General features: G+C 42.6%; 1 protein-coding gene across 10 annotated transcripts in view; it reads left to right on the top strand.

Annotated features, from left to right (window-relative positions):
• NAV2 (neuron navigator 2) overlaps positions 1-19,405 on the top strand; it is a 268,615-nt gene extending 249,210 nt beyond the window's left edge. For all 10 annotated transcript variants that reach the window (XM_033928185.1, XM_033928184.1, XM_033928183.1 and 7 more), the window contains 11 exons: positions 1,088-1,247; positions 2,209-2,306; positions 3,777-3,872; positions 4,162-4,330; positions 5,881-6,116; positions 7,174-7,328; positions 8,950-9,021; positions 11,088-11,284; positions 12,008-12,126; positions 14,241-14,444; positions 18,718-19,405. In XM_033928185.1, the coding sequence (XP_033784076.1) occupies positions 1,088-1,247; positions 2,209-2,306; positions 3,777-3,872; positions 4,162-4,330; positions 5,881-6,116; positions 7,174-7,328; positions 8,950-9,021; positions 11,088-11,284; positions 12,008-12,126; positions 14,241-14,444; positions 18,718-18,843 (1,632 nt within the window). In that variant the 3' untranslated portion in view covers positions 18,844-19,405. The remainder of the gene's footprint in view (positions 1-1,087; positions 1,248-2,208; positions 2,307-3,776; positions 3,873-4,161; positions 4,331-5,880; positions 6,117-7,173; positions 7,329-8,949; positions 9,022-11,087; positions 11,285-12,007; positions 12,127-14,240; positions 14,445-18,717) is intronic.
• The last annotated feature ends 907 nt before the right edge of the window (positions 19,406-20,312 follow it).

The following is a 20,312-nucleotide window of genomic DNA, read 5'->3' as shown; positions in this document are numbered from 1 at the left end:
CCCCTTTGAGGACAATTTACAAAGGTAAATACAGTGGTACCTCGGTTTACGAGTGCACCGGTTAGCGAGTGTTTTGCAAGACGAGCAAAACATTTGCAAAATCGGCGCCTTGGAAACTGAGCGCGCCTCGATTTGCGAGCGCCCTCCCCCCGCTAACCGGCACCCCCCGCCACGACCTGAGGTTCCCCCAACCCACCCGAACCCTCTTCTTACTTCAGTGTAGCCTCCGCACCAGCACCGGCACCAGCATGTCCTGCCGGTGCCCGAAGATCTGCCTCCTGTGCTGGGCCTTGAGCATGTGCGCATGCTCAAGGCCTGAGAGTTCACGTTCTCTCGAGACCTATCAAAGCAAGTTTCCATTATTTCCTATGGGGAAACTCGCTTTTGATAAACGAGCATTTTGGATTACGAGCATGCTCCTGGAACGGATTGTGCTCGTAATCCAAGATACCACTGTAGCAGTTTTGAGGGTAGATTTATCTGCTTAAAATGGCCTTTCCTTACTGCAGTTAAAGGACATTTCTTTGACAGCCTGTATGGTATAAGCAGTGGGCGCGGTCTTCCTAAGGGTTCAGCTCCCCTCCTCCTCTCCACCCCTTGCCTTCTCCTGTATCTTTTTTACTTCCCTGGCGCAAGGTTTCTGCCTGCGTCGGCATCGGCGCTCTCTCTGTCGTCACTTCTGGGACTCTAGGAAGTGACAGCAAAGGGCGAGCTGACGCCGACGTGCGCATACTGCTCACGCCGGAGAAGTTAAAAAGGGAAATGGGCGTGTGCATGGCAGGGGAGACGGAGGAGAGGGACGCCACCGCCCCAGGGTGTAAGTTGCATTTAAAGGTGGGGTGATCAGAGGGAGAAATGCCAGCAGATTGCATTTTCAAATCTGAGCACGGTGTTTCCCATGAAAAAAGTACCCACAGGAAGAGCAGGGGCAAATGGAGGGGCAGCAGAATGAACACACTTGTAGGTCAGCCATAGGAGCTTGAAGTGTATCTAATTAAGCTGCCCGATGAATGTTTAAAATTCTCACTTCTGGAGCGCACGCTTGCTCTCGTTGCTGACGCAATTCTGGTTCTTGTTCACACTTCAGTGCGAGATTGAGAAACTGAAAGCCGAGAATGACCAGCTGAAATCGGAGAACCAGGGCAGCTGCACCAGAGCTCAGTCCCAGGTGTCCGTCTCGTCGTCTCCGAGGCAGTCCGTCGGCCTCTCCCAGCACAGCCTCGGCCTCACAGAGTCCAGCAGTCTTGGTGAGTTGGAGTTGTGGTCCCTACGGACCTGAGGGATGCAGTTCTGAAGAGCGAGCCCACAGCTGTGACGTACCCTACGGTTGCCACGTCAAATACAAACAGAGAAAATGTTGGCAGATGTAAACCACTTGACCTGGTTTCTCTCTCTGCATGTTTTCCATTGCTACCTCGCCTACTTGTGCACTCAGGGTGAAATTGTGCTTTGATCCATTTAATTATTTTTAAAGACTAATCATGATACACTTCCCCCTCCATATTTGCGAATTCCGTATCTACGGATTCGCATATTCGCGGTTTTAAATTGGTGGGAGGGAGGGTATTTTTATTGTTACATGTTGTATAAGTATTGATTATATGATAGATAAGGGTGGAGAGGGGGGGAGATAAGAGAATATTATATGTATCATTGTTGATTATTAAGTGATATATTTATGGTTATTTGTATGGATATGTTATCACACTTATTATAAGTTTAAAAATGAATAAAGATTAAAAAAAAAAACAAAAACACACATTTATTTTCTTTTTTCAGGCTATTTTAAGCCCTGTAAGCTCCCCCTTAAGTCTTACCTGGTGGTCTAGCGGGTTTTCGAGGCAGGAGCGATCTTCCCACGCTCCTGCCCCATGCAGATTGCTCACAGGAAATGGGTCAAGGCAGCCATTTCCTGTGAGCAATCTGCACAGGGCAGGAGCGTAGGAAGATCTCTCTTGCCTGAAAACCCACTAGACCATCAGGTAAAGCATAAGGGAGGGCTTTCAGGGCTTAAAATAGCCGGGGGAAGTGGGGGTTAGGGGCAGAACCGGCCCAAATATTATTGTTGTTTTTTTCATATTCGCGGGCCGGCTCTGCCCCTAACCCCCACGAATACGGAGGGGGAAGTGTATTTCCAAGGAAAGAAAAATAGGGATCTTACTGAATGCCATCCAAGGAAGAAATAACTGACATTAATTATATTCGTAGACATGCTATTGGATGATACCGGGGATGGCGCCATGAGAAAGGAAGGCCGTCGTGTTAAAATAGTCGTCAGCTTTCAGGATGAAATGAAGTGGCGGGAGGTAGGTTGCTTTCTATTTTAAGATGTCCCCCCTTTGTATCCTTTTCAGGTGCTAAAAGATATTTCTGAATTTTTCTCAGAAGGGGTATGTCTGGGGGGTGGTCAGTGGGTGAGACAGTGCATATATTACAGTACACTGGTTAGCGCGAGATTAGCGCACAAGTCCTTTTCGCCTAAAACATTGGTGGCGCCGGATTCTTTAAATGGGGCCATTGTTGGCGGCCGCCTTAAAAACAGCCACTGATCGCGAGTCAATCATGCGATGGTGCCATTGAGAGAATCGCGTCTCCAGCAAAGGTAGGCACTGGAAATGTAGACCAGGGTTTTCAAGGCCTAACCTTTGATGTGAAGTGCGCCTAACAGGAGGTGCAAAATTCGGTTGTACGAACGTTTTTTCATTTGAAGAGGACTGAACATGTGACGGAATATTATGTGACGTTATATTGGCTAAAATTGGAAGACCGTATCTGTTAAAAACTGCTGGCGATGATTTATTTGTGTGTCCATGGTTTGGCACCAGCATGTCTGATGGGTACTATTCAGTGTTATGACCCATTACCAAAATGACGTTCCGTCCACCGTGAAAAAATTGTTCCTCCAGTCAAGAGTTTGAGACTGAATATATCGCGTGCAAGTATGTTCTCTTGTATGGGCCTACAGGAATGGAACCGAGTAGGGGAATCTTGGTGTTTGTAAGAAATTTTTGAAGAGAGATTTATTTTGCAGTATGAAATATGGGAATTGATGATCTGTAAGGTCTGAGCGCTGGTTGCTTTTGTTTGGATGTCAAATATTTATTGAGTGTATGTTTTATTTTGTGACCCGCTCTATAAAAAGCGGGTTATAAATAAAACAAACACACATCACTTTCAGCGTTGGTCATGCCTACAGTGGCATTAGGCGAGATCTCCAGCACCTGGAAATCTCTTTTAAAAGAACTCTTAAACAGTGTTTCCCTCTTAGGTGCTGATAGGCCACCTACTCACGCCTAAGTTAAGGAGCTTTTTATAGAATATGGGCCCAAGGCAGACATGGGCAACACCGGTCCTCGAGGGCCAGAATCCAATCAGGTTTTCAGGATTTCCCCAATGAATATGCATGAGATCTGTTTGCATGCACTGCTTTCAATACATATTCATTGGGGAAATCCTGAAAACTCGATTGGATTCCGGCCCTCGAGGAACCGGAGTCGCCCATGTCTGGCCTAAGGGCTTACACTACTTTTTATTAACGGCCAAATGTACACTACCATTAAGATCAAGATCTTGAAAGGGATTCTTGAAAGCGACAGGTAAGCAAAGCTCATTTCGCAGAACTGCGGCTACGTGATCGAAGTTCCAAGTGCCCCTGATGTTTCCAACGGTATTCTCAAGGTCGACCGCTGTAGGCTACGGCTTCCGTCTTGGCAGTTGTACCCAGTTCTGTGTGTGTTTTGTTGTTCTATATCTTAATTCCTAATTTATCTCTTTAGGATGCCAGACCACGCTCTTTCCTAATTGGCTGTATCGGTGTTAGTGGCAAGACGAAGTGGGATGTGTTGGATGGTGTTGTCAGACGGTTGTTTAAGGTAAGTAATACTGTGTCTGTTCGCTTTAGCTGCTCATGGACAGCCAGAAGTCTTTAATACAGCTTTAAATCTTTAAACTTGGATAGTTCCAGCCTCTTAGACCAGCAGTTTGCAAAGAACAAAATGTGAGTTAAAAATATCTACTAAAATGTAGTAATGGGTTAACTCGGTTTACAATAATTAACTTAACAAATAAAAACCGTAAAGAATAAGACTAAGTTTCGGAAGGTTAATTTTCAAAGTGTTTAGCAAATAAATGATCATTTGAGAGCTGACTTTTGCTCCCTAGGAATACATCATTCATGTAGACCCCGCAACTCATCTGGGGCTGAATTCGGACAGCGTTCTAGGTTACAGTATCGGGGACATCAGACGCACCAACAGTGCCGAGACGCCGGAGCTGCTACCCTGTGGCTACTTGGTTGGCGAGAACACCACCATTTCGGTCACCATCAAAGGTGATCGAATCGAATCTGTATTTCACATTCGGCGGTGCCGCTTTTGCTGCTCTTGGTTTTTCGGGGTGTTTTTGTAATTCACAAAGTGCCGGCTCCGTTGTGTTGCAGTGAAATATTGCCAAGAATTTGGGGCCATTAGTTAAAAGCACAGCGAAAGAGTGGAGACGGGTGAGATATTAATATGAATTATGGTTTATGCTGGCAATGGTTAGGGCCCTGTTTGGAGGTTGAAAAATCCCAGGATGCTCAGCCTGTTAACAGTAAGAGCCTGCTCTAGATGGGGTTGATGTTATGCTTGAAATATTTCGGGGAGAGAAGGGAGTATTTCGAGAGGTGTTTTAACAAAATTGAGCATTAAATATCAGTACACCACTGTTCAAGTGTTCAACTCGCATATCAAAAAGCAAACATTTTAAAATAATCTGTGCATAGAGTTGACTTAGCTTTAGAACCGGGTCTGCCTCATTCCCCACCTTTTTGATAGCACTGACACTTTATAAATTATATTATGCAAAATAATTGCACACTAGTTCAAATCTATCGCATATTAAAAAGTTCCGGTGAGGACGGCTACCACACAATTTTATCGTGTGGCATTCTGAGGAACATATGTGATTTGAACACTTGAACAGTGGTGTACTGATATTTAATGCTTAATAATTAGATTTTGGTGCCTTTTTCCGTTTTGAGTATTTAACAAAATTGAAACATAATAAAATGTCATTACAGACGTAAATCACTGTTTATTATTATCACAGCTCTATAAATAATAATTATTAAATGATTTATATTATAATTTGTGAAGTGTTCAGACCAATACCCGTGTATTCTGTGATCTCACTGAACTGGGGTACATTTGGTCGGGGGGCCGAGCTTAAGAATAAGTTTTAGCGAACACAGTAGCTAGTAGTTAACACTACATGCACAAGCACTTTATGATTTAAGCACTTTATCTCGCTGCAGAGAACAATGCCAAGCCCTTGGAATAATCATCAAGATAAGTGTGGTTTAAAATCTATCTACAAGTAATGAGTAATTAAGAATGTTATCAAGTATAAACAAGAAGGAGGCTGGCAAAGGGACATTAGAAGTGTGATGATGGTCCCAAATGTACCCCAGTTCAGTGAGATCACAGAATACACGGGTATTGGTCTGAACACTTCACAAATTATAATATAAATAATTTAATAATTATTATTTATAGAGCTGTGATAATAATAAACAGTGATTTAATAATCATCACAGAATAACATTGTATATCTCCCTACTAATTGGCATATTACAGACGTAAAACCATACGGAAATACAATATAAAAACATACGATGATAAACGGCCTATATATGGGTTTTGCAAGCCTGCCCAGTGGGTGCAGCTTGCATAACTGGCAGAAATGTCTGTTACCTGCCATAGGAAGGCTGAGTGTTTGATTCAGTGAACGGGGCAGACTTGAGCTGAAGCCCGTATAGCAGCCGCCTGGCACGGTGTTTCTGCACAGGGACGTCTCCATCTCACAAAACTTACTTTTAACTCCATCTGACTCTTAACGCAGGTGTCTTGGAGAACAGTTTGGATTGCCTGGTATTTGAAACTCTGATCCCAAAGCCCACACTGCAGCGGTACATTTCACTCTTGATGGAACACAGACGAATAATTCTGTCTGGTCCCAGCGGCACCGGCAAAACCTACCTGGCACATCATTTGTCCGAGTTCATCGTGCTGAGGGAGGGCAGAGAGCTGACGGACGGTGTCATTGCCACTTTTAACGTAGATCACAAATCCAGTAAGGTAAGAAGAAAAAGGCCTTCTTTGTTTCCTGTTAACGTTGCTTCCAGAAATTAAACAATCTGTCTGTATATTTTGCATGTATTGTCTTCACAGAAATTTACTGGAACTTATCCAAATTATCCATGATCATCCTTCCTAACTGCGGCCGTTTTTCTTCTTTTTGTTGATGATAAATAGGAAAATGGGGGGCGGGAGGGGGGTGAATGTCATCTTTTCTTTCAGTCCAGTAGAAAGATAAGGAGGGGGGTTGTTTACCCGGGAGACTCACGCTGAAGGAAGACCTTTTGGACCTCACACTTTGAAGCATTGGCGCTGATGACCAATCGCAGCCAATTGAGGCCCCTGATAGCTAATTAATAAGTTATGATATGGCATTTTCTAGGGGGGGGTTTCCTCACCCTGGCAGAATGATTGTGGTCATCATACAAGAATACAAAGTTCTAAAAACTGGACCTTTTGCTGGTTCTGTAATCTTTTATTAGATCACTATAAGGATTATTCAAAGGTGGTAATATACACAAACCTTTGAGATCTAAAGCTTCCATGTGCAGAAAATCATTTGGTTAATTCTGCTATTGACCTCTTCCCCCAAAAAAAGATTTCACCATCTGCCGAGGCTCCAGTAACAAATAAGAACAAAGGGTTCTTGATCCACAGCGCCCCCTGCCAGTGGCGTAGTGAGGATGAGGGGCTGCTGGGGCAGAGGCTCTGCCCCCTCCCCCCGCCCACCATACCTCTTGAATTTTCCTGATGCGAGCAGCATCACGAACTTGCTACCCGAGTCGTATCTGCTCTCCTTCTGACGTCGCTTCATAGGAGAACCCGACACTGATGCGGGCAGCACTTTCGCGATTCTGCTCACACCGGGAAAATTAAAGAGGTACGAGGGCAAGGAAGGAGCACAGCTGTGCGTGTTGGGGAGTGGGTTCGGGAAGGAGCAGGGGCAGAGATGAGGACAGGTGACAGCGCCCGGGGCGGACTGCCCTCTGCAGAGGACACTCAGCCCGATGGAAAGTGGAGCTCAGCTAAGTCTCTTTTGCCTGTGGTTCCTTTGCAGGAGCTCCGTCAGTACCTGTCCAACCTTGCCGATCAGTGTAACGGTGAGACCAGTGCGATAGATATGCCACTCGTCGTCATTCTGGATAACTTGCACCATATCAGCTCCCTGGGAGAGATTTTCAATGGACTCCTGAACTGCAAGTACCACAGATGGTAAAGGGAGATTTCCACTGCCTGTGAATTTCCAGCACGATTGTCCCTGGGGGGGTAGTTTTTAAAGGCATATTTTTGATTTGTTAGTGGGTCACGTGCAGAAACAATATTTCTACAAAATATATGCAATAAACAACCTTAAATAGAAGCATTCCCCGGAGTGTGGCTGAGGAAAGGTTATTGAGATAGACTTGGGGGAAAGCCACTGCTTGCCCTGGATCAAATGCATGGAATGTTGCAATTATTTGGGATTCCGGATTATTTGCTACTCTTTTGGAATTCTATATGGAATCTTGCTACTCTTTTGGATTCTAGAATTTTGCTACTGTTTGGGATTAGATCAGGGGTGTCAAAGTCCCTCTTTGCGGGCCGCAATCCAGTCAGGTTTTCAGGATTTCCCCAATGAATATGCATGAGATCTATTTGAATGCACTGCTTTCATTGTATACTAATGGATCTCATGCATATTCACTGGGGAAATCCTGAAAACCTGACTGGATTGCGGCCCTCGAGGAGAGACTTTGACACCCCTGGATTAGATGGACCATTGGTCTGACCTAGTATGGCTGTTTTTAACGTCCACTTTGTGAGATACATGTGTTTATGTGTGTGATGTAAGCTGAGAAATTTGTTTCAACTAAATAGAGATGTGGGGGCACTTTCTGTGGCTTAATTTTCACAAGACGCACATATATACTTTCCCTTTGGAAAATTGGTGTAACGTATTTGCATATCTAATGCATAAGGTGGGAAGGCTGATAGAGTTCCTCTTATTGCCTCCATGACAAGGGGGGTGGAGTGGAGTGTAGGAGTCAAATTTAAGACCTTCAAACTGAAGGAAATTTTTTTTATTGGACTGTATCAGGAGAACCAGATCCTGTCCTCTTGTAGCAGATTCCAAGCCCTCTCTCCCATACTATTTTGGAAACTCTTCCTAGTTTAAAGGGGAAAATTATAATGCTGCCCATTTTGCTACAAAAGACACAGGTTGTTTCTATCAAAGTGAAAGCGTCTCCTCAGACTGAGTCACGACCCCAAATGGAGTCACAAAACCTACATTTGAGTCACAACCCAAGTGAGTCCTGCTTAATATGTTAAGAAATAATGAATATTTAAATACTCCATACCTACTTTTGGCCCACCCTGTATGCAAAAAGTTAAAAATACAATCAATAAAAAACAAATGCAATAGCAATCATTTAAATATATTATTAAAATAGCAAAAAGCCTAAGAGAACCTATAAAACTTGACTTGGCCAATAAAGTGTAGTTACTTACCTGTAACGTAGGTTCTCCGTGGACAGCACTGCTGTCCACGGAGAACCTACATTACAGGTAAGTAACTACACTTTATGAAGCCACGTTAGCATTTTTTTTATCACCAGCCACAGCGATAAAAGCTCCGATGCTTATGGAATTCCTATGAACATCAGAACTTTTACCGCCGGTGATAAAAAAAAAAAAAAACGCTAACGCAGCTTCATAAAAGGGGGTGGGGTTAACTAGTCTGTTGATATAATAGACAATGTTGGTTTCCAGACCCATCCCCGTGTCTTGTGAATCCTTTATTTTTGCGGTGAATGCATTGTTTAGTAAGATGGCGGTCTTTGTTTCTTTTCAGTCCTTATATTATTGGCACTATGAACCAGGCGACTTCATCAACACCCAACCTCCAGTTGCACCATAATTTCAGGTACAGTGCATTGTGGATGGGAGGCTGGTGCCTGGGGGAGGCATTTATACACTGAATGCAAGTCTAAATTGGTACCCGACGCAAGGAACTATACGACAACCTTTTAGCGACACAGGCAACGAAAATTGACCCTACCATCTACAAATCTACTGATCAAAACAACAGACATTAATGTATTCCGAAAAGAAATCAAAACTCATCTTTTCAAAAAACACTTCCCATCATTCTAAACTCACTATAGCACTAGAATATACTCTCATGAATACCACCACCATAGCAACACCAAGTCAATTCATCAAACCTTTTCCCCACTACATAGTCAGAAACCTATACAAGAAATCACCGTCTACTGTATCCCGAATGTATTATTATTCATCACAGTAACCTATTACAGTGGTGCCTCACACAACGAACTTAATCCGTTCCAGGAGCAAGTTTGTTATGTGAAACGTTCGTTGTGTGAAACGCGTTTTCCCATAAGAATACATGTAAAACAAAATAATTCGTTCTGCAGCCCTACATTTCCCTCCCTCCACCTCACCTTATATGCAGAGTTTGCCAGCTTTCTTTTTCACCCAGCCGCACGCTTTCAAAAAGCTGTGCACGCGCAGCTGCTGAAGTTGATCAATGTTCTCCTCTCCTGCAACTTCCGGTTTCCGGTTGCGTCAGAGGAGAAGATTGAACAACAGAGCATGCGCGCATGTGCTGCTCTTTGAAAGTGTGTGGCTGGCCGAAAAAGAAAGCCGGAAAACTCGGCATCTAAGGTAAGGTGGAGGGTGCTGCTGTTCCCGGCTCACATTAGGAAGCGGCAAGAGTAGTTCCGCCCCCCCCCCCTGGCCCCTCGGGCGACTTCGTTGTGTGAAACGAAGTTCGTTATAGGGAGCAAGACAAAAAGTTCGTTATGCGCAGCGTTCGCTGTGCGAGGCGTCCGTTATGCGAGGCACCACTGTATATACTTACTCTTTGTTTTGTAATTCTCTTGAAAATGTCCAGACTATCAATTGTAACCTGCTATATACATGCTTCTTTGTATTGTAACGCTCCTGGAAATATCCAGACTACTAATTTGTATTGTAACGCTCCTGGAAATATCCAGACTACTAATTTGTATTGTAACGCTCCTGGAAATATCCAGACTACTAATTTGTACCCCGCTTAGAACCGCAAGGCACAAGCGGAATAGAAATCACTAATGTAATGTAATGTAAATTGTTAGAATACTGGTACTTAATGCATGTATGTGTGTACATTTGTACCTAAAGGCAGAAAATCTGATTCACTGCTCTTATATAAATATGTGCAGCATTTTTCCCTGTCTTCCTGGGGCAATGGGGGGCTTAAGTGACTTGCCCAGAGTCATAAGGAGCAGTGCAGGGTTTTGAACCTACAACCTCAGGGTGCTGAGGCTGTAGCTTTAACCACTGCGCCACACTCTCGTTATTTATACGCATAGATATTTCTAAAATGGCCCCTTGGTTTCTTATACCACTTTCCCACCGTTTGTTTTCCTTTGGTTATTTTAATCTGGCTTTTTTTTGTAATTACTTCAAAACAGTCCAGGCCCTTTATTGTTTTCGAGGGTAAACAGTTTCAATTTTTTAATCCCAAACACTTGGAAGATTTTCTAAGAGCCAAAGAGGATTCCTGTTGCTTTATGGTCTCATGGGGTAGGCTGGAGAAGATGACTCGGGGTGAACCTCTGAAGATTTACATTATTTCCTACTCTTTTTTTCTATAATGCTTGGGTCCAATTTCCTCTCTGGACGAAATATTTTTTATTTATTTCCTTTTTCATATTTCTTTATGGATTTATAATTGCGTCCCAGTATTATGGTGATTACTTAGATATTTTTGTTGAAAATTATAAAAATAAAATTTAAAAATCCCCCACAACAAAAACAGTCCAGAGCCAATACTGGATCAGTGATATGTTCTGCCATCTAGGATGCAACAGGCCCTTGTCATGAATGATGCCATGTCTGTGATCTGCCACTGTTCTTTGTACAGATTAAAAGTAAGTTGATTAGGACTGCATAAGTGAAAAGTGTGTTTGTGGCATCTTGTAGGTGGGTGCTTTGTGCCAACCACACTGAGCCCGTGAAGGGCTTTCTGGGTCGTTTTCTGAGAAGGAAGCTCATTGAAACTGAAATTGGCTGCCGAACGAGAAATGCCGAGCTTGTCAAAATTATTGACTGGATTCCCAAGGTCTGGCAACATCTCAACAAATTCCTGGAGGCCCACAGCTCATCGGATGTCACGATTGGTGAGAATTTTGTTCAGTTTTCTTCATAGCAGTTCGTGCGGGCATTCGGAAAAATTAAAAGGGGACAGATTCAGAAAGAGTGCTAGGAAGTTCTTCACCCAGAGGGTGGTGGATATCTGGAATGCGCTTCCAGAGGGTGTGATAGGACAGAGTACGGTTTTGGGGTTCAAGAAGGGATTGGATGATTTCCTGAAGGAAAAGGGGATAGAAGGGTATAGATAGAGGATTACCATACAGGTCCTGGATCTGATGGGCCGCCGCATGAGCGGACTGCTGGGCATGATGGACCTTTGGTCTGACCCAGCAGAGGCACTTCTTACGTTCTTATTTGAACTTGCACTTTATGGATTCTTTTTTTAAGTTCCAATTTTCACAACGCGAGAGGTCCAGGGATGTTCTCATTGATCGTACCCGTTTGGGTTAAGATCTGAAAGCCCTGTATTGTGAAGCCAGGTTCTGGCAAACCTGTAGCATGAACTGAGGACCCTCACAAACACTTCATATTATTTCATGTTATTATTTTGTTTTTCTACTTTCAGACAAGCAATTAATTTGTAACATAGTATGACAATAGTCTCTTGAGATTTTATATATTCAGAGGATTTTTGGATTCGTTTGGCCTTTATCAAATCGCATGATTTTAGAAAATTCTCTACCGTAGGGAAACCTTGTTTTAAATTTACCATTGGTATGAACCTTTGATTTGGGATGTTCTTTGTGCAGGCCCCCGTCTCTTCCTCTCATGTCCACTGGATGTCGATGGAGCCAGAGTTTGGTTTACTGATCTGTGGAACTATTCTATTATTCCGTATCTTCTGGAAGCAGTTCGAGAAGGCCTTCAGGTAAGTAAGACTGACCCTTAATCCTGCTTGAGATTAATATGGTGTAGACTTAATTTAAATCTGTGACCAGATCTTTTATCTTGCACGATGAATTGCTTTTACTGTTAATACGTGGGACAGAATTGGAGATAATAATCAAAAGATTAATTAAGGAACCTAGTGGCATCCTAAATCATTCACTAAGTTAACTTCCACTGACAACAAAATTATTAGTCAATTGTGAAATCCATAAACACATCATATGTAAATAAATGAGTAAATAGGAGGAAAAGCCTCAGGGCATGGTTCGGGACTTGCAGTGTTCTCATAAACCTCAATGTGCCTCCTTCATAGGCATAAAAACCTTCTACTTGAAAGCATTCGTTAATCAGCATTCTTTTTAATTTACTTCATGCAAGTCCACGCCAATAAATAGTTCCTTATATGAAAAACGGTTCATTTTAGAAATCTTTCTTGTTCAACATCAACTGAACACAGTAATTGTAAAGAATACTGCAACGATCCCACGCCGACGATGGTCAAATCGCGGCCAAGGAGAGAGAGAGAGCGAGAAACAGAAAGACAGACAGCAGCCAACAAGAGAGAAAGAGATAGAAAGACAGAGGCCAAGGATAGAGAGAGAGAGAAAGAGATAGAAAGACAGAGGCCAAGGAGAGAGAGAGAAACAGACAGAAAGACACACAGACAGCAGCCAACGAGAGAGAGAGAAAGAGATAGAAAGACAATGGCCAAGGAGAGAGAGAAAGAGACAGAAAAACAGGCAGACACAAAGATAGCTGCCAAGGACAGAGAGAGCGACAGAAAGATAGAAAGACACACAGACAGCGGCCAAGGAGAGAAATAAACAGAAAGACACACAGGCCAAGGAGAGAGAGAGAGACAGACACACAGAGAGCGAGAGAGAGAGACAGAAAGACTGAAGCCAAGGAGAGACACAGAAAGAAAGAGAGAGAGATAGAAAGAAAGACAGATAGACACATCTATTCTAGCACCTGTAAATGTAATGGGCTTAAACACTAGTTGACTAATAATTTTGTTGTCAGTGGAAATTAACTTACCCCCTCTTTTACTAAGGCGCACGGTAAATGTTAACGCATCCATTATATTCTATGGACGCATCACTGTTTACGGCTAGTGCGCCTTAGTAAAAGGACCCCTTAGTGCAGGGGTAGGAAATTCCAGTCGGGTTTTCAAGATTTCCCCAATGAATATGCATTGAAAGCAGTGCATGAAAATAGATCTCATGTATATTCATTGGGGAAATACTGAAAACCTAACTGGAATATGGCTCTTGAGGACCGGAGTTCCCTACCCCTGCCTTGGTGAATGGAATTGGAAATGACAATGTGTGTCCTTTGTATGCGCTTTGGTTCTCAGGCCTTTCCTACGCCGACAATCTTGGACTGCTTGGGTGTCTCCACCAGCAGACGCAAGCCATCCTGCTGTCTGATTTTATTCAGCCTTCAGAGCTCACCCTGGTGCTTTCATTCCATTGCACTGACTTTTATCATAACATAACATAAGTTTTTATTTATTTACTGCAATATGCCATACAACAAAGAAGAAGAAAAAAATTAACAATAAAATTAGAAGGTGGCACATGGAATTTCCCTGTCTGTTCCTAAGAAGTTAAATGAAGAACTGTATATTAAAGGAAAGAAAGATAAAATAAAACGCTACAAAAAAATTATATTATATATCTCATATTTCACCCTTAGATGTTAAGGACTGTGGCTGAAACCTGCCCCCCTTCCCCTCCATGCTCTGTATAACTGCAAATACTGCCCCTAAAATGCCCCTAACTCCCCTGTTCCATGAGCAGGAATATTAAAAAAAAACAAAAAACTTTTAAGCAATCAGTGGTGGGTGCTAATCCCAAGTCAGACCAGGATGCAAAGAAGACCCCCCCCAAAAAAATGTGATGGTCTTTTCTCAGCCATCAGTTGGTAAAAATGAATCAAATATTAACAGAATTTAGCTGTATATTCAGGCTTTTAGAAACAAAATTGAAATGTAATGGCTTGAAATGCAATCTTGCTCTCTGTTCACGCTGACAGACTATTTTTGTGTGGGGTTGGAAGAATGAATAAATTGACCCAAATCCTGTCTTGCAGCTGTACGGAAGGAGAATTCCTTGGGAGGATCCTGCTAGGTGGGTGATGGATTCCTACCCATGGGCAGCTACGCCACAACAACACGAGTGGCCACCCCTGTTGCAGCTCAGGCCTGAGGACGTTGGCTTCGACGGCTACTCGGTGCCACGGGAAGGATCATCAAGTAAACAGGTCCCATGCGGCGACGTGGGAGGAGATCCTCTGGTCAGTTCTCAGATATCGCTAGGGTTCCAGGGTATTAGCAATGTTTAATCATAGAAACATGACAACAGATAAAGGCCAAATGGCCCATCTAGTCTGCCCATCTTGGTTTCACTGCTTTTTTTTGTTTGTTTGTTTGAGTCCACTATTTATTTATTTAATTTATAATCCGCTTTATACCAAAGTGGCTCACTGTAAACTTACATAATGTTAAAAAAGACATAAATGTCTCCAATAATATAAATCATAATAAAACGACTGGACAGGAATTAAGGGAGAGTCCCGTCTCACATCAATAAAAGGCCTGAGCAAAGAAATGTGTGTTTCAGTAATTTTCTGAACTTCAACAGATCTCCACAAAATCTCAAAATTCTCGACAATGCATTCCATAAATTGGGGCCCGCAACAGAAAAACAAAGACTTAGTTGTGCTCGCATATCCCACTTCTTCCCTTTCACGCGTGTCCAGTAGTAAACATTTTTCAGACCTCAATGATCTAGTCGGCTTGTACAACTTCAAACACTTTGACAAGTAATCGGGTAGAGCACAGGTGTCGAAGTCAGTCCTCGAGGGCCGCAATCCAGTCGGGTTTTCAGGATTTCCCCAATGAATATGCATTGAAAGCAGTGCATGCACATAGATCTCATGCATATTCATTGGGGAAATCTTGAAAACCCGACTGGATTCCGGCCCTCAAGGACCGACTTCGACACCCCTGGAGTGTCAGAGATTCCCTGTTGGACAAATTTCAGGATTTTGGATTGTGTACGAAAATGAATTGGCAGCCAGTGAAGCTTCTTCAAAATAAGGGAAATGTGTTCATAACAAGATGTACCCATCAAAATCCTAGCTACTGAGTTCTGAACAATCTGTAATGCTTTTATTCGGATGCTTTATCCACACACTAATTGTAAACAGCTTAAAAACCGGTATTCTTTCCCAACAATGGAAAACCTCCATCATCTGCCCCATCGTCAAAGACTAGAAAAATAGTACGCTTGAAGTATCAAATTACTACCTAATAGCAAACATTCCGTTCCTAGCAAAAATGACTGAGAAACTCGTTTTCAATCAGATATCAGAATTCATAGAATCTACAAATATTCTTCATCCTCATCAAACAGGCTTTTCAAGACAAACCACTCAACTGAACACTCCTTACAGGGAATGACAACTACTATACTCTATCATTTAGATCACCACAATTCTGTTGTTCTTATTTCTTTAGATCTGTCATCTGCTTTCGATACCGTAGACCAGGGGTGCCCAACACGTCGATCGCGATCGACAGGTCGCTCGCTCAGGCGACCCCAGTCGATCGCAGAGCGGGTTCCCTTCTCTTTTTTCCCCTCCTGACTGGCCTGTTCCTGAATTCTGCTGCTGCCTCCGCTGCTCAACATTAAAAAAAAAAAAAAACGGCTTGGAGAATTTATGCTCCGGGGGCTAACGTGCGCTTGTACTGGCTTCCCTTCTCTTTCCTCTGAAACCGGAAGTTATGTCAGGAGGGGGGGAGAGAAGGGAAGCTGGCACGCACATGTTAGAGCCCCATTCGTGCGCTAAAGCGGGAGACTGGTCAGTGAAGCTTGCGATTTGCTCTTCTTGCTGCCAGGTCCTGCCTACTTTCTGTTTCCTCAAAGGCAGGACCCGGCAGCATTTCTCCCAATAGGTCGATCTTGGGCCGATCAGCCTTTCTCTCCCCGACGTCAATTCTGCCTCGGAGAGGAAGTTCTGGCCAGCGTAACTTCCTCTCCGAAGGCAAAATTGACGTCGGGGAGAGGAATGCTGGTGCGCCCGAAGCAAGGAGAGCTTGGCCGGCGGCGGGCGGCTTTGGGGGCCTGTTATCCGGCGGCAGTGGCAGTGGCTTGGGGGAGGGCAGGGAGGGAGAAAGAGGGCAGGCAGGGAGACAGAAGGAAAGAAGAGAAACAGAAAAAAAGAAAGGGGCATGAAGAGAGAAAGAAAGAGAGGGCAGGGAGAGAAGAAGAAAACGTTTGGGGTGGGGAATGAAGTCAGGAGGAGAGGAAGCAAACAGGCTAAAAGAAGGGAAGAAAGATTGGATGCACAGTCAGAAGAAGAAAGTGCAACCAGAGACTCATGAAATCACCAGACAAGGTAGGAAAAATGATTTTATTTTAAATTTAGTGATCAAAATGTGTCTGAATTTATATCTGCTGTCTATATTTTACAATATGGTCCCCTTTTACTAAACCGCAATAGAGGTTTTTAGCGCAGGGAGCCTATGAGTGTCGAGAGCAGCGCTGGGCATTCAGCGCAGCTCCCTGCGCTAAAAACTGTTATCGTGGTTTAGTAAAAAGGGAGGGGGGTGGGTATTTGTCTATTTTTGTATGGTTATTACTGAGGTGACAGTGCATAGAGTCATCTGCTTTGACCTCTTTGAAAAAACCCCGGAATAGGAATGATAATTGACAATTCTATGCGTACAGTATTTTTTTTAAATTTTATTGTTGGTAGATCATTTTGACTTGGTCATTTTAAAAGTAGCTCGCAAGCCCCAAAAGTGTGGGCACCCCTGCCGTAGACCATTCACTCTTGTTACAAAGATTAGAATCTGTTGGAGTTTAAAGTCAAGTTCTTTACTGGTTTCTATCCTACTTTTCTAACCGCCAATCAAAAGTGTCATTCAATAACGCTTCCTCTGACCTTTTCACCAGCGAAAGTGGGGTCCCCCAGGGTTCTATACTTTCTTTACTATTATTCAACATCCTTCTGTTACCTCTCCTTACCCTCTGCCAGTCAATAGGTTTCTCCATCTTTGCCTAAGTGGATGATATCCACTCAACCCAGCTAACAAAGCAGAAATTACCGAGATGAATAATAAACTGAATCAAGTTAGGCTCTGGTTGGAAGACAACATGTTGGCTCTAAACTCTTCCAAAACAAAAACCATGATCTTCCACTGGAAAGAAGGAATCTCATTGTCTGCCCTTGTTCTGTTAGACAACTCACCTCTGGATGATGTTCCCTCATTAAAAATCCTTGGAGTAACATTTGACAAAATAATTATCATTTCACGATCACATCAGTACCGTTGTCAAATCGTGTTTTTTCAAACTTTGGATGATTCACTCAATGTCCAAATTCATAGAACCCAAATCCCTAACATCTAGGTCCACTCATTAGTCATAGCGAAATTAGATTATTGTAATAGCCTTCTTACCGGAACTATTCAAAAGGAAATTAAATGCCTACACATAATCCAAAATGCTGCCATTAAGCTCATAACGAGATCTAAAAAATTTGACCATGTAACCCCCCCCTGTTACACAAAGCCCACTGGTTGCCGATAAAAAAATAGGATTTCCTACAAAACAGTTTATCATTTTTAAAGAAACAATAGGCAGGTTGTGCCCTCCTCAAGTCCTTCCCTTCATTATTTTCTTTCCTTTTTTACAATTGTATTTTCTCCGTTTCTACCTTTCGTTTCCTGTAAGTCTAGTCTAGTCTGTATAATATTAAGTGTGCCATTTAATTTACTTTGGTTTTTCTTTTTTTACAATATTTGTGTTGCCGTTTTTTATTTCTTATTTTAGAACCCCTCCATTTTAAATTGTTAACTCGCTTAGAAACTTGATATGAAAGAGGTGCATAAAATACTGAGTGGAGTGGAAAGGGTAGATGTGAATCGCTTGTCCACTCTTTCCAAAAATATTAGGACTAGGGGACATGCGATAAAGCTAAGTAGCAGATTTAAAACAAACCAGAGAAAAGATTTCTTCACACAATGTGTAATCAAATTGTGGAATTCATTGTCAGAGAATGTGGTGAAATCAGTTAGCTTAGCAGGGTTTAAAAAAGAAGGTTTGGGTAAGTTCTAAAAGAAAAGTCCATAGGCCATTTACTAAGATGGCTTGGGGAAATCCACTGCTTATTCCTAGGATAAGCAGCACAAAATCTATTTTATTGTTTGGGACCTGGGTTGGCCACTGTTAGAAACAGGATACTCAGAATCCTGTTACTCTTTGGGGTTCTGGAATCTTGTTAACCTTTGAGATTCTGGAATGTTGCTATTCCTTGGGTTTTGGCCAGGTACTAGGGACCTGGATTGGCCACTGGGCTTGATGGACCATTGGTCTGACCCAGTAAGTGTATTTTTATGTTGTTATCTTGTAGTGAGATTCATCAAAACCGCTAAATAGTGTCAGAGAGAGCAGCGTATGGTACTTCTTTAAAGGTAATGAGGAAAACGTCTAGCGGAACAAGACTAAGAGGTGGCATTCTGTATATATATATATATATATATTTTTTTTTTTTTTTGCAGATGAACATGCTGATCAGGTTACAGGAGGCAGCAAGCTGCTCCGGTCTGCAAAGTTACGACAGCGATTCCAACAGCAACAGCCACCACGACGACATCCTAGACTCGTCCCTGGAGTCCACGCTGTGAAGATTTCACGCTTCGGTGAAAACAAGAGCTGCTTCTGCTTTTATTTCAAAGCCCGCATAAGCGGCTGGACATCTCGACAATTAGAGCTTCGAGAACAAGAGACTTTATTTTTTATTTAGTCTTGAATATGGGTGCAGGCAACCCAGCTGATGAGACTTTTTTTTTTAATTTCCTTTTTATACGGTAAGAACTGCACTATATGTTTTTATGTTGGTTGATGTAGGGCACTTGTGCCTAAAACACTGAAAAAAAATATATATATAACATACATGTTAAAGCTATGAAATCGCATTGTGTGCCATGTATAGCCCAGATAAAGGGGGGGAAGATCGTTCTATGCTGCTTTGAACCAAAAGCCGATATTGGTGCTGGATATATATGTATATATCTGTATAATGTCTACCACCAGCTTCAGTAACTAATGCCAGCCACAGAAAGCTCTGGTGTTGTACTGCTTACCCGGGTGGTCATACCTCTAGAGCAGTGGTCTCAAACTCGCGGCCCGGCGGCCACATGCGGCCCGCCAGGTACTATTTTGAGGCCCTCAGTATGTTTATCATAATCACAAAAGTAAAATAAAACAGTTTCTTGATCATATGTCTCTTTAGCTATAAATTACAATATTATTATTAATACCTAGCCAAAAGGAAAGATTTATAAACTATAGAGTTTTACCTCATGCAAAATTGTAATTTCTTTAATAAGACATTAAGTATTTTTTTCTGCGGCCCTCCAAGTACCCACCAATACAAATGGCCCTGCAAAGGGTTTGAGTTTGAGACCACTGCTCTAGAGGTAGGTCAATAAAACAGGGAAATCACAAAATCTTCCCTCCTCCATAAACCCAAGAGCATGATTTTAAGCTCTCCGTTTTGCTGTTAAGTGTTTTATAATCAGTTGCCCTCGCCACTGTAAGACCTTGTCCCAAATAAGCTCTTTTCCATGGCCTGTTCTGGGCTTTGAACCAACTTCAGCATTCTGTTTAAAGGGGTCTGTTTTGTTTTTTTTAACTAAATATGTTATTTTAGCTTTATTTAGAGAAACAATAACCAGCCCCATCCTGGTGCAAGACCTCACAGCTTCCATTTTTTTTCCTCCCGGTGTTCAGCACAGACTTTGTTACCCCTCTCTTCCCTCTCCTCCAAAGCAATGGTTTGTTTCTCATCTCGGCCATAAGTGCCTCCATTGTGTATTACCTCTAATCTGCCTCCCTATTTCTCCAAAGGAGTGTGAATACTTTTCCAAACTGTCACCATACAAACCACAACGAATAGGTACTGTGCCTCCTGCCTCCCCGAACCTGCGATTGTAGCATTCAATAATACAGTCCTGTTTTTGACCATTTTTACAAGCACCCCGTTAAAAAAAATTCCTCCTTTCCAAAAAAATTCTAAGGTTTCTGGGTACATGGGACCACAATTTGTAACTGATCCTTCAGAAACCTTAGAATCTTTTTGAAAGGAGGAATT

Source organism: Geotrypetes seraphini, chromosome 19 (assembly GCF_902459505.1).
Source record: "Geotrypetes seraphini chromosome 19, aGeoSer1.1, whole genome shotgun sequence".
Classification (NCBI taxonomy): Eukaryota; Metazoa; Chordata; class Amphibia; order Gymnophiona; family Dermophiidae; genus Geotrypetes; species Geotrypetes seraphini.
The sequence above is the reverse complement of the archived record's forward strand: the minus strand, read 5'-3'. Positions and strand labels throughout refer to the sequence as shown.